The sequence below is a fragment of the Limulus polyphemus genome, unplaced genomic scaffold (genome assembly GCF_000517525.1).
Source record: "Limulus polyphemus unplaced genomic scaffold, Limulus_polyphemus-2.1.2 Scaffold2228, whole genome shotgun sequence".
Classification (NCBI taxonomy): Eukaryota; Metazoa; Arthropoda; class Merostomata; order Xiphosura; family Limulidae; genus Limulus; species Limulus polyphemus.
The window spans coordinates 178,718-192,054 of record NW_013667838.1 but is presented as its reverse complement, the minus strand read 5'-3'; the positions used below and the strand labels follow the sequence as shown (position 1 = coordinate 192,054).

Sequence of the window (13,337 nt, the reverse complement as noted above, 5' to 3'; positions counted from 1 at the left end):
ATTACATATACGATGTAGATGGAATCAGTTCTCTCGTTGTTCATACATTACATATACGATGTAGATGAAATCAGTTCTCTCGTTCTTCATACACTACATATACGATGTAGATGGACTCTGTTCTCTCGTTGTTCATACACTACATGTACGATGTAGATGGAATCAGTTCTCTCGTTGTTAATACATTACATATACGATGTAGACGGAATCAGTTCTCTCGTTGTCCATACACTACATATACGATGTAGATGAAATCAGTTCTCTCGTTGTTCATACACTACATGTACGATGTAGACGGAATCAGTTCTCTCGTTGTCCATACACTACATATACGATGTAGACGGAATCAGTTCTCTCGTTGTTCATACACTACATATATGATGTAGATGAAATCAGTTCTCTCGTTGTTCATACACGATGTAGATGAAATCAGTTCTCTCGTTGTTCATGCACGATGTAGATGGAATCAGTTCTCTTGTTGTTCATACACTACATACATGATGTAGATGAAATCAGTTCTCTCGTTGTTCTTACACTACATATGCGATGTAAATTGAATCAGTTCTCTCGTTGTTCTTACACTACATACACGATGTAGATGAAATCAGTTCTCTCGTTGTTCATACACGATATAGATAGAATCAGTTCTCTCGTTGCTCATACACTACATATACGATGTAGATGAAATCAGTTATCTCGTTGTTCATACACTACATGTACGATGTAGATGGAATCAGTTCTCTCGTTGTTCATACATTACATATACGATGTAGATGGAATCAGTTCTCTCGTTGTTCATACACTACATGTACGATGTAGATGGAATCAGTTCTCTTGTTGTTCATACATTACATATACGATGTAGACGGAATCAGTTCTCTCGTTCTTCATACACGATGTAGGTGAAATCAGTTCTCTCGTATATTGTACACTAGATATACATTATAGCGTCCCACAAAACCCCCACGTACCTATGTTTATGGTTTAATACTAAAGCTAATGTAATAATAATATTAGCAATCATGTGTGATATTGAAACACATCTACAGCCCTAACCCCATCACGGGCAGGTAGAACAGAAACTGACGTTTCTTCCAAGGTTTACCTCGAAAGATTTTATACCGAAATTACCGCCAAAAACGATCGAACCGAGTCTTCTTTTCGGTTATAGCCGAGCCACGTCAGTAGTTGTAACCCTTGGCAAAGTTGTGAAATCGAAACGTCGGATGTAATTTAGTTAGTCTTTTCAGAAAGTGTCTAAGACACTCAGCCTGCTGAATAAATTAGTAGCATTAGAGCTGCATATTAGTATAGTTATATAAAAACACACCATATATGTAGTATCACTTGTGTTAGATCAAGAGCTACATATTAGTATAGTTATATAAAAACACACCATAGATATAGTATCACTTGTGTTAGTCAAGAGCTACATATTAGTATAGTTATATAAAAACACACCATAGATATAGTATCACTTGTGTTACGTCAAGAGTTACATATTAGTATAGTTATATAAAAACACACCATAGATGTAGTATCACTTGTGTTACGTCAAGAGCTACATATTAGAATAGTTATATAAAAACACACCATAGATATAGTATCACTTGTGTTACGTCAGGAGCTACATATTAGTATAGTTATATAAAAACACACCATAGATATAGTATCACTTGTGTTACGTCAAGAGCTACATATTAGTATAGTTATAAAAATACACCATAGATATAGTATCACTTGTGTTAATGGCATAAAGTTATAGAGTATCGGCTTGGTTTCGAAAAACAGTAAATAACTTCTAGTCCAAACAAACATTAAAACAAAGTTAAAATGTTTCAATAATTGCATTTTTATTTCCAACATCAGAAACTAACAGATCTTTAGAGAAAACTTCAATTTTGAACTGTTAAAAATCTGAAACGGAGAAAAAGACCGACTTTAGTTATTTATTGCTATAAACTTGACAAGTTCAGGCTATACATTAGAAAAACAACTTCATATATTCCATTAACTTTGACAACTTCTGGATATACATTCATAAAATGTCTCTACTCCACCAAGCTTGACAAGTTTAGGCTGTACATATATATATATATAATATTTCATATACTGGTGCATTTTTATAATATAAATCCAATAAATAAACAAAACGTTTCCACCAGATTGTACCACAGGTTACAGTAGCTAATTTTTAATAATTTTTGTTTGTTATTAAGCACAAAGCTACACAAAGGGCTATCTGTGCTCTGCTCACCAAGGTATCGAAACCAGGTTTCTAGCAGTACAAGTCCGCAGACATACTACTGTGAGGCTTTAATACTTGTAAACAGCTGAATCTTTTAGGTATTAATGCTTACTACGCTTGCGTATTTTCCAAACTTTTACAACCACAAGTCTCTCGTAATGACATATTTAAAATGACAAGCATTTTGACCCCAAAACACTCTTACTTGGATTGGTTGACTCATATGTTATAAAATTTATGATCAAATAACCTGTGCAACATAATTCCCTATTATTTTTTGTTCACTTTAATTAGTTTACATTCTACTTTTAGTCATAACAGTTTAGTTCGACCTAATGTATAAAAGAACGTAGTACTTTGTTTGGTTATAACAGTTTAGTTCGACCTAATGTGTAAAAGAACGTAGTACTTTATTTGGTCATAACAGTTTAGTTCGACCTAATGTGTAAAAGAACGTAGTATTGTATTTGGTCATAACAGTTTAGTTCGACCTAATGTGTAAAAGAACGTACTTATTTTATTTGGTCATAATTTAGCTAAGGCTAAAGGACAGACACATTCTGTCTAAAGTGTTTTTTTCTTGATTTTCGAAACAAAATTTCAGATTTTCCAGTCCTGCGTACATACATGTACAATACGCTCATATGTCACTCTTCCTACAATTCTACTAATTAAGGCCACAGTTGGTAGTTAATACAAACTTCTGACTTACCACAGGATAAGGATACTGCAACTTGATGGTAGACAAAGGAACTGGGCGATTTGTTGAATTTATTAATCGTCAAGCTCATTAATCGAGTACATTTCCCTAATTAATCGAATGTTATCCCCCATGACTGGTATAGTTAGAATAATGGTAATAATATCAAATATTAATTTCGATTATTTGATGATGTTTCTATGTTTTGACACTAATCAATTAATCTAAACAACCTTGAATTTATCGAAAATAATAATGAGAAATCAAAACGGAAATATTTTGATTTCTAGATAGTTAGAATATTTAAAAATAGTAAAAACTGGAAACATTAATATCAATTAGCTGATTAGTTTCATTACATCAATCAACTGAACCGTAATTCCAATTAATCAAGATAATCACTCAGATTTAAAATATTGCATTTTTTTCCATAAAAGGTTTGATTAAAGCATTCAATAAACATCAAGAACAGATAATCATCACTATGTAAAACAACAGACTGAGAGACCAAGATTAAAATATACAAATAACTGACTCAGGTAAGGTCTGTTTCTGAGATAATAAAAACAGATGGACTCGCAATTTGTGGACTAGATATTTCAATGGCCAAATTGAAGTTTTAATATAAAGTATTTATAACAAACTAAACCGTCCTATCTATTTGGAAGTCAGTTAGAATGACAGGGTTTCTAACCAAACAAGTGTTTTTGTTACTGACGTACAGACAGTGGTAATTTCTTAATGACACTGTATATTTTACTGACACCATTAAAAGAATTACTTTTTGCTATTTAAGAGTTTATGAATGACTTTTATTATTGACTATCTGTACATATGGGGAAACCCTACTTGCATGCACAAATAACTGTTCTATTCTGTTTAAATAATCTAACATCAAACTATCTTTAAAGGAATAATATTTCTTGCTTATAGGTTCTTACCATGATATTATTGTTTCTACATCTAAACGCTGGGTAACTCATGAACCCAAGAAGTAATGTTCTCCTATCTGGAAATACTGGCAGTCTTGTGACACAACAGCTGTGTCACACATGAAATGAAGAAGTAATCAAGAAAGTTTACGCGTGTGATGATGATGATCGAATGAACTTTATTCACACAGATAAATTACCCAGTTATTTCCTTGTGTGAAAAATTCATAACCAAAGAAAACTGACAATGAGCATAGACAACAGTTTTATGTATTTACCTAGACAGCTTGTAAAACAAATAGTTATATAAAAACAAACACCATTCCTTTGTGCTTTTAATTCACTTAATGCTCTTTCAAATTAAAATTTCTAGCATGATGAGAACCACACCAAGATAATATGGGTATCCTCATTCTAAAATTAAACTTCATGACCACGACTGACACGACTTTTCTACATCTGATACTTTTGGCAGGAGTTTCTGTGACCCTGTACTTGATGTTTCACCTGAACTGCTAGAGCATCCTGCAGGAATGATTTCACCAACATCTTCTGTGGCAAAATTATTCCAAAGCTCTTGAACATCATCTCTCACATTCTGCTTAAAGGATGTGTCACTTGCACACATGATCATGAGGTCATGCAGAAAGTTAGCCCACTCGCCCCGTGCTGTGCTACACAGCTGAGAGAAACTACTCGAACAGTATCTAGATACTAAGGCTAGCAAAGATATTCCTTTTTTTAAGCATGTTTTGCTCTTCTCAGTGTTTAATACCTGAAAGTTCTCAAGTTCTTGGTGTAAAACCCTCATTATGGAAGCCATTACTCCTGCAGCACAGCAGTCTGTAGAGAGAACAAAATCAAATCCTAACGTTGACATAGTTTTTGATATAAAGTCTATAATTAGGCTCACAACATCTGTCCTAATTCCTACATTACTTCCTACCAACTGATTACAAAGTTCACTAACATTTTTAAAGACACAAGACTGTTCCACTGGTTTTGAGCAGTGTCTAAGTACAGTTTCTGCTACAGTCCTTTCAGGGAGTGCACAAACAAGTATATTCAAAGTAATCCAAGCCATTTCTATACCATAACTCCCACTTACTAAAGTAGCCACATCAAGCTGACAGAGTAATTTTTTCACTGACCCACCATTTTGCATGACAGAATGCACAATGCTGAGCAGTACCATAAGTGACCACTCCAAAACAGTCTGATTAACTAATTCACCATTTAGGAACTGAGGATTAGCAGCACGCAAAAGAAGCAAGATGAATCTGTGTATAGCTGTTTCAGTTTTGTCCTGAAGCTTTGTTCCAGATGAAACACAAAAGTTGTCTTTCTGAGTGAAAAGATTAGCTGACGAAGCCAGCTGGGTGAGATGACCATTCTCATCAATATCCTCTAATGCAGAAGAGAAAAAACTACCAATATGTGGAGATAGTGATGATAAAATTGTGACCACAGTTTGGAGGCCAAAGACAGCTGTCACTTCCTTGTATTCATGAAGAGAGTTAGAATCTTGAGTTGCTGAAGCAGATGTTGGCTGTGTTTTGGGAATTCTTCCCAAATCGGACACAATGGGAAAAGAAGAAGTGTTGAGGGACTCCAGGAACTCCTGAAGGTACTTTACCACAACTTCTAAAATATCAACATGGACACTTATACAGTTGAACTTGCTGGTCTCTTGCTTACTATAGCTAACCATATGTTTCAAGTAACTAGACATGCTCTCGTATCCTACAGAGGGAAATAAGGATGCTATTAAAAGTCTACTTCCAGGATCTTCTGTTGCCCTTGGTAGCATAGATATTGGTTTAAGTAGAGCTTTATTAAAGTGTATTTTTTCTATATCTGAGGAACTTAAAGAAGATGCTTTGTGATTTATCAAACTCTCAATGAACCAGGAAGGCACACCACTTGCTAATAACCTGTCAACAAGAGAGAGGTTCTGCTTGTTTACACTAAACTTTTCAAAATCTCTTAAAACAAATTCGTCTTCTGTTTGAATTCCCACTGCAGATTTCTGTTCTGTCATAGAAGAAAATCTTGCTAAAAACCCATTCTCACAAGCCTTCCCTTGTTGTGAAGAACAATTCAGCTTCTGTGATGACTTGCTGCTCCCCAAAGGCAATTTTTCCTCTGGAATGTTTAATTTATGCTTACATCTTTGGTCCAATGCCTGAATTTTCTCCAGAGCTTCTCGGATTTCCTGATCTTTGAAATGAAGTTCAGTTTGGAGCTTCTCAATTTGTTGCTTTAATTTCAATTCCTCTTGTTTTTGTTCTTGAAGTTTGATATCTAGCAAGCATTCACGTTCCAACCTCTCTTGATCAAGTTCTTTGGACCTTTGTTCTAGAGAAGTTCTAAGCATGCTAAGCTGTCCTTCTTGAACATACTGGTGATTTTTCAATTCACTAATTTCTTGTTGGTGTTCTTTTAATTTTGTCTGAAGAACAACCACCAACTCATTACTTTGATTTAAGTTATTAGATGTACTAGTACCAATTTCTAAATTCTGTAATGTACAGAATCCAGGTGGAGAGCTAGACATAAGTTTGGTAACTGTAACACTAGGTGTCTGATCTGATATCTTATGAGGCAGTGGCCTACTGTCTGTCTTCTGTGTTTCAAGCTCCATAACTTGACTCTCTAACAAATCAAATTCCTCAGCTGTCATTTCTTCATCACCCCACAATTCTTCATTACAGGAAAACTGATTAGTTTCTTCAAAGTTTGAAGCTCCATACCCTTGAACAGAATCCAAACGAGGCCTTTTCAAGCCACTACTTCTGTCCATGTTTTCTTCGATGTTTTACACCCTCTTTTTACTTTTCTTGTGACTGTACATCTCACTCCCTAAACCATAGGGTTCTCCTGAAACATTAATAACTATGCATATTATTCATAAACAGATAATGTACACAAAACTTGGTTAATAACTCATTCTTTTTAATATCACAACACAAAACTGGGTTAATAACTCATCTTTTTTAATATCACAACACAAAACTGGGTTAATAACTCATCTTTTTAATATCACAACACAAAACTGGATTAATAATTCATCTTTTTAATATCACAACACAAAACTGGATTAATAACTCATCTTTTTAATATCACAACACAAAACTGGATTAATATCTCATCTTTTCAATGTTGCTGTAAATTACTTTTTTAAACTAAAATTATCAGAATTTCCACATATTACCTTGTATACATATAACAGCTATAAACATTTATAGGTTGACTAATTCTTCATTAGTGTAATGATTTAGTCTGAATCACATAACTAGAAATACAGTTGACAGCAAAGGTATCAAAGTAATGACTTCCTACGAATTCCATTTTTTGGTATTTATAGAGTCATTCAACAATTGAATAAACTGTTATTTTTTTCTTTCCAGGCTCTTTACAGTGTTATGTGTGGAATACTGGAGGGTAGAAATGGTATTATATACAGGGAAAATTGCAGAACATTGTGTAAGCTATGTTTTTCTTTCCAGGCTCTTTACAGTGTTATGTGTAGAATACTTGCCAATTTCCAGTTAGCATGCCAAAAATTACGATAATCTAGCCTGCCATCTCTGGGTGATGCTAGCCAAATTTCTAAAAAAAGTGCCCTGTTTTAGGGGCTTTATTTGTCCCTTTTCTTGTGCAAAAATCCTAAAACAAAATAACCCATATACACAATCAGACAGTTTCCAGTTGCCATACCTAAAATTAATGTAACTGAGTCAGTCATCTCTGATTGGTGCAAACCAAATAATTTTTGAGGTATGTTAAGATAAGCATATTGTTTAAATGAAGATTGGGACTTAAAAAGATGCTGGTGGCAAGGATTTATTGAAGACTGAAAAGCCGAGCTTTTAAATATTTTATTCCATCCTGTTTTTATAAGTGAAGATATCAGAAATATTCCTGACTCTGAGCATTCTATAAGAAATACTAGAATTTAATCATAAACATGTTAATTCATTGGTGGCAAAAAAAAAGATTGTAACATTAAAAAGTGATAAAGCACCAGGGCCAGACAAGGTTTACTCCACAGTTTTAAAAGAGGTCAAAGATCAGATATGCAAGCCTAATCTATTAGTGAAATATCATAAAAAGGACTACCAACATGGGTTCAATAAAGTCTGAAAGGGTTTAATTCTTGTAACATTCTTACTAGTCTCCGAGTTCTCAATAACCTAGAACCCTGAGTATTTCAAGCACAGATTTTTGAGTTCATGCACAAAAACTGCATCATAAAGCTATATTCATGTATGAGAAGTTTGGTTGAAAAAAGTAAAACACTCTTACTGACTTTAAAGTATTTGTCAGCATCAAACACATTTATGTTCTAAGGTAAGTATTAATGTAATATAAGATATACATAACAAATTAGTTTGACTCATGCAAGTCTTTACTTACATGATTTTGATTATCAAGCATATTGTTTGAAAGGTGGTCAGATGAACAAGCAGTTAACAATCAGCCTGACAGTTAAACTAAAGAATGCCTACTTGGCCTTGTAATTCTTACACAATGATCACGTACACATTTTAAAGATTTCAACACTTCACCCTCAGAATTTGACACCAAAGGGTTATGAAATCTTATGGAGAAGTCTGTAGTCTGATAACTTATTCTAAGGATGTTATTTGTTATCAGAAATTTGGTGTATCGTATTTTCAGATATCTTTTGATAAGATGCCACAAAGGCTAGCTAAGAAGTTTCATCAGTAGGAGTGTAGAAATAGTAGTTAATTGAATGATATGATAGCTGTGTGAGAGAAAGAAAACAATCCTTACTTATGAAGTTTAGTCAAACTAGACCTTTATTACTAGCATTATTAGTTCTTGGGCAATTCACTTTTTCTTATTTACATTAATGTTATTTATAATTAGTAAATCAGTTGATGACTAACTTTATTGATAATGATAAGGTATTACAGAACAACTTGGATCAATTTATTACTTTTTTAAAGTTAACAACTGGCCTGTAATTACAGTAAATGCATCAGCATGACTGATAAAAAGAATCTTTGCATTGTTGTAGATCAGTCACTCAAGCCATTGAAGCAGAGCTCTGTTGCTAGTAGTAGTAGTAGCAAAGCTAATACAATTTAAGGGTGTATTTATAAACATATTAATAACAAGTAAAAATGAGCTAATTATTTCTATAAAAATCACTAATTAGGTTTCATTTGGAATGCAGTTTTGGTCTCCTTATCTGAGAGAGTTCAGCTGAGGTCCAAGAAAGTGATTATGGGATGGGAAAGTTATATCATGGTGACTGGTTACATCTGTGAACTTGTTTTCTCAAGAGAAAATAAGGGTAATAGGTGACCTTATTGAAGTTTACGAGATTATACAGGGAACAAAGGACACTGAATACATGTTTAAGATTTGTAAACACTGGCTACACTATAGCCAAGACGGGTTTAATTTTGGAACAGGATGAACAGCTTATGAATTACGGTGCTGTTAGCAGTAGTGGAGGTGAACACTTTAATAGTTTAAGAATGGTATCAATGATTTGTTAGCATTTTAGCATGAAGTGATTTACATGGCCTATGTTTTTAATATAATTTATGGGAGAAGTAGTTGTATAAACTATTGCTAAAGCAACAGATTTTGTCAAAGAAAAATTTAAAAACAAAGATTTCTTATTTCATTATATCAGACAAAAAGGGTAGTAAAAAATTTCTTACATGATACAGTGATTTGTTTACTTTGTATTTAAAATCATTAGACAATAGTATCTGAAATACCATTTGTACATATACCTACTTATGTACATCATGATCTAATGCTTAAAATTTACCTTCCAGTGTTTGGCTGTAATGGAATTGGAAAATGTATGGCATAGTCTTGCATCAAACATTGTGTATGTAAGATGTCTGAATGAAATAGTGTGATACTTCCAGTAACTGTAGCAGAAGTAATTTATAATTCAATTCATATTTGTTCAAGACAGAATCAGTGATAGTGCATGAAACAATCAACTAAATTTTTCTTAGTATGTAAATAAGTTATGTTTCATTCTTTAATTAATAATAGTTTCATTAGCAGTACTATGTAAAATGTTTAATTTTTTTTTATTATGGTCATTTTAGATTGGTAGCTTAGTATATGCATTTAGGACTAACCTTATAATTTGTAGCCAAAAATACTGTTAATGAAGAAAGTATCCAAATGATGAAACAATACATTCTAATCATTATCAGTAACGTCCTTGAGTAAGAATGATACGTTAGGTTAGCTATGTTTATTAGTGGGTAAATTTTTAGATCTTGTCTATGTAAGAAGTTTATTTGGCTAAGCAGTTAAAGATAATTTATTAAAACAATCAATACTACTATGAAACATAATCATTTCATACCAATACCATAAGACTAAGAGGGTGTCAAATACGTTATCATCCAAAGTCAATGAAACCATCAAAAGGGTTAACTTTCTAGCCCATGAACTAGGTGCATCATAATTTCTTAATAACAATACTTTGTTGCAATAGGATTTCCTTCTACACAATCTAAAAAGGATTTGAACACTTAGACTCATAAAGACAATTACTAAACTGAATAAGACCGAGATGTACAAAAACATCCACTTTACACAGAATAAATCTAATACTTATTAGTCAAAATATTAAATATACTAACTATGCAATAGAATAGTCTAACAGATACAGTCAAAGCTCTGTTGTAAGTTTTAATTATACTGACAATTTCCTTTACCTCTTGACTCCGAGTTTAACAGTTTGCTTAAAACTAAATAGGCAATACTTTTGAAGACTGAATAAAAATTTACTGGGGTCTCTCTTAATTAACAAGGGTCCTCTAAGATTTAATCACCACAACGGACCCAAACAATAAAACAGTGTCCTTACACATATAAAGTATAATATGGCAGCAGCAAATAAACATGTTTTATAGATTCATATTGTAAACATAATTTAGCACCTTTGAGTTTGACACTACTACTTAGTACTTTGTTTTAGATCCTTCCGAGGTAATTAGACGAGTTTATTATTATTAATAATTTCTGGCCGTATAGTTTTATTTATTAAGTTACAAAAACCTAAATCATTTATGCAAGTATTAGATAAATTTCAATCCTTACGATGTGTACAATATCATAAAACATTTCAACAGCTACAAAACTTGAGATAATGCTACGTTTAGCCTAAACTTTCAAAACCAAACTTTATCTTCCTATATCTTATCAGCATTAAAACATAATAGTTGCCGCTTTTTCGATAATAATAAATAATGCAATAAAAAATACATAAATTCTTACCCATGACAAAAGTTAATTATTTTGATGAAAACAGAAGATGGTAATGGAAAACTATTTCTCTCTCTCTATCTGAATAAGTGAAGTACAGCAATAACAAATAAAATTAAAAATAGGAGTGATAAGAAAATATTACAATTAAATAATAATTATCCTGTTATATACACACGTTATTATGCGGGAAACTTAAGATGAAACATTCGACACAGTTAATTTGTGAAAATATTGCCAGTTTACTTATCAATAAGTAAGACATTACAATTACATTAAAAGTTTCTGTTTGCTAGCATAAAGCCACACATTAGGCTATCTCCATTCTGCCCACCGCGAGAAATCGATCTCGGGTTTTAGTTTTGTAAGTTCCTAAACTTACCCCTTACCTATCGGGGGATACATTAAAGTATATATTAAAACATTATTTAGTTTGTAACAATAATTTGATCTCTCAAACAAAATATTAATTAGTTTTACAATATAAATAAAAAAAGGAGTAGGATATGACGTGTTATGCTATATTTCAGATAACACCGATTTCCCGACAAGTATTAGATATGTAATCCCGCTAATAATAGCAGATTCGATCAAGAAATAAGGAAAGTAATCCTGAATCAGATAATTTAACCGAGTCTTCCTTTTTTGCGTAAAATAACGAGACTGGATAAAGTTGGTGAAAGTGAAAAAAATCTTTATTATTTGACAAAAATAAAAAAAATAACAGCGTATGTAAATGCGCACACGAAGAGTCTCTCTCCTTCTATGCAATGTTTAGTCCCTAAGCTTTCACCCTCTCGGGATTGATCTCTGTAAGACTAAGACATGGCCATTTTCAAGTACTATTTTTAATCAGCGGTCCCTTAATAGAACTGGATGAAGAAAGCATGCCCGAATTCAACAGAAAAGCTCACTTTATTTGTTCAGTTAACAGAGTCACCTCGACCTTTGTTCTCATACAGGCCAGCGAATAACATTACAGTGCTAATCCTTTCAATACGGATGATATATGTTGTTGTAACATCCCCTCGAGCAGAATAGACGTTATCTATTAAAGAAAACTGAAACAAGGCAATCTCAACGGCTTTCTTGTCCGCGTGTTGCGGGCATTAGAGCAAGTAAGCAAAATAACATTAAAAATGTTAAAAATCTTATATCAATAAAGCAAATAGAAAACAGATTATGTGCCAGCATATAGCAGTATATTATTTTAATAAAACACACAATATAATTGGTTTAGAAATTATGCAGATGTAAAACTTACTTAAAATATGCCAGATAATTTCTACATTAGACTTATAAAAACTATTTTTCATCTAGATTTATGCAGTGATTATCTATCTCGTTCTCGGCAAGAAATAAATAGCACAGTGTGGCACTAATACCACTTAAATATACATATGTTTATTTTCTCGACGTTTCAGGCAGTAGGCCTTTACTCAAGTGTATTAAAGCCTCTAACACTACCCCAACCTCGCACTGACAAATGTGCTGTGAAAGGACTCGAAATTCAAAGGAGCAGAGCCTATGTTTTGGTAAGTATTAAACACTTGAAGTATATAAATAAATAAAGCCAGAATAGCCTAAAGTTCGATTCCGTTACATAATACAACAATACCACATATATTAAAATACAAGTGAAAAGAAAAGATATAACAATTAAAGTAAAATATATTAAAACAGTATTCTGTCGTTTTACAGACTCTTTTTGATTATAAAATAATGAGAAATCAAGTTTACTTATCAATAACGAATACATTTATTTCTTCAGTAACGTTTTATACAGCTACAGGCTACGTTCAATGATAGGCTTAATTGCATAAACAACGTTTCAACAGAAATGAAGAAAGTTATGTACATATCAGGCCCGTACTCAGAATGTTTGAAAGAGGGATATCAAAAGCCAACATATTGTTGCGTCAGCGAGGTCACGTGACTAGTATCGCGCCACGTCATTCTCGAACTTTCACGTCTTTTCCTTAAATCTCGTGATCTTTCTAGATATAGTGTAGTCTTGTATATATAAGACCGGCCACGAAGCGACGGAGAGACAGTGAGTGATTGAACTGCAGTCAGAGAGTGTGTAATTGAACTGAGTATTGTCGAGCACGAGCACGTGAGACGTTCTTTGAGAATTATAGCGTTGTTATAGAGCGACTGTTGAAATTAAGTGTATCGG

General features: G+C 32.9%; 1 protein-coding gene across 3 annotated transcripts; it reads right to left on the bottom strand.

Annotated features, from left to right (window-relative positions):
• Positions 1 to 657: 657 nt before the first annotated feature.
• Positions 658 to 11,492, bottom strand: LOC111087501. Of its 3 annotated transcripts, XR_002612174.1 has the most exons (3): positions 11,171 to 11,492; positions 3,890 to 6,760; positions 658 to 1,917 (listed from the first exon to the last, which is right to left on the bottom strand). XR_002612174.1 is itself a non-coding variant. In XM_022394322.1 (2 exons), exon 2 carries the CDS (start codon positions 6,681 to 6,683, stop codon positions 4,308 to 4,310), a length of 2,376 nt encoding a protein of 791 aa, XP_022250030.1. In that variant the 5' UTR covers positions 6,684 to 6,760; positions 11,171 to 11,492; the 3' UTR covers positions 3,250 to 4,307. The 3 variants fall into 3 exon arrangements, 2 of the variants coding, with proteins under 2 accessions (XP_022250030.1, XP_022250031.1); XM_022394322.1 differs by lacking the exon at positions 658 to 1,917 and having other exon boundaries at positions 3,250 to 6,760; XM_022394323.1 differs by lacking the exon at positions 658 to 1,917 and having other exon boundaries at positions 3,250 to 6,760; positions 11,337 to 11,482.
• Between the last annotated feature and the right edge of the window lie 1,845 nt (positions 11,493 to 13,337).

Bases quoted from the DNA above. Each gene is read 5' to 3' on its own strand.
- LOC111087501 (XM_022394322.1), bottom strand. From the start codon at position 6,683: ATGGACAGAAGTAGTGGCTTGAAAAGGCCTCGTTTGGATTCTGTTCAA.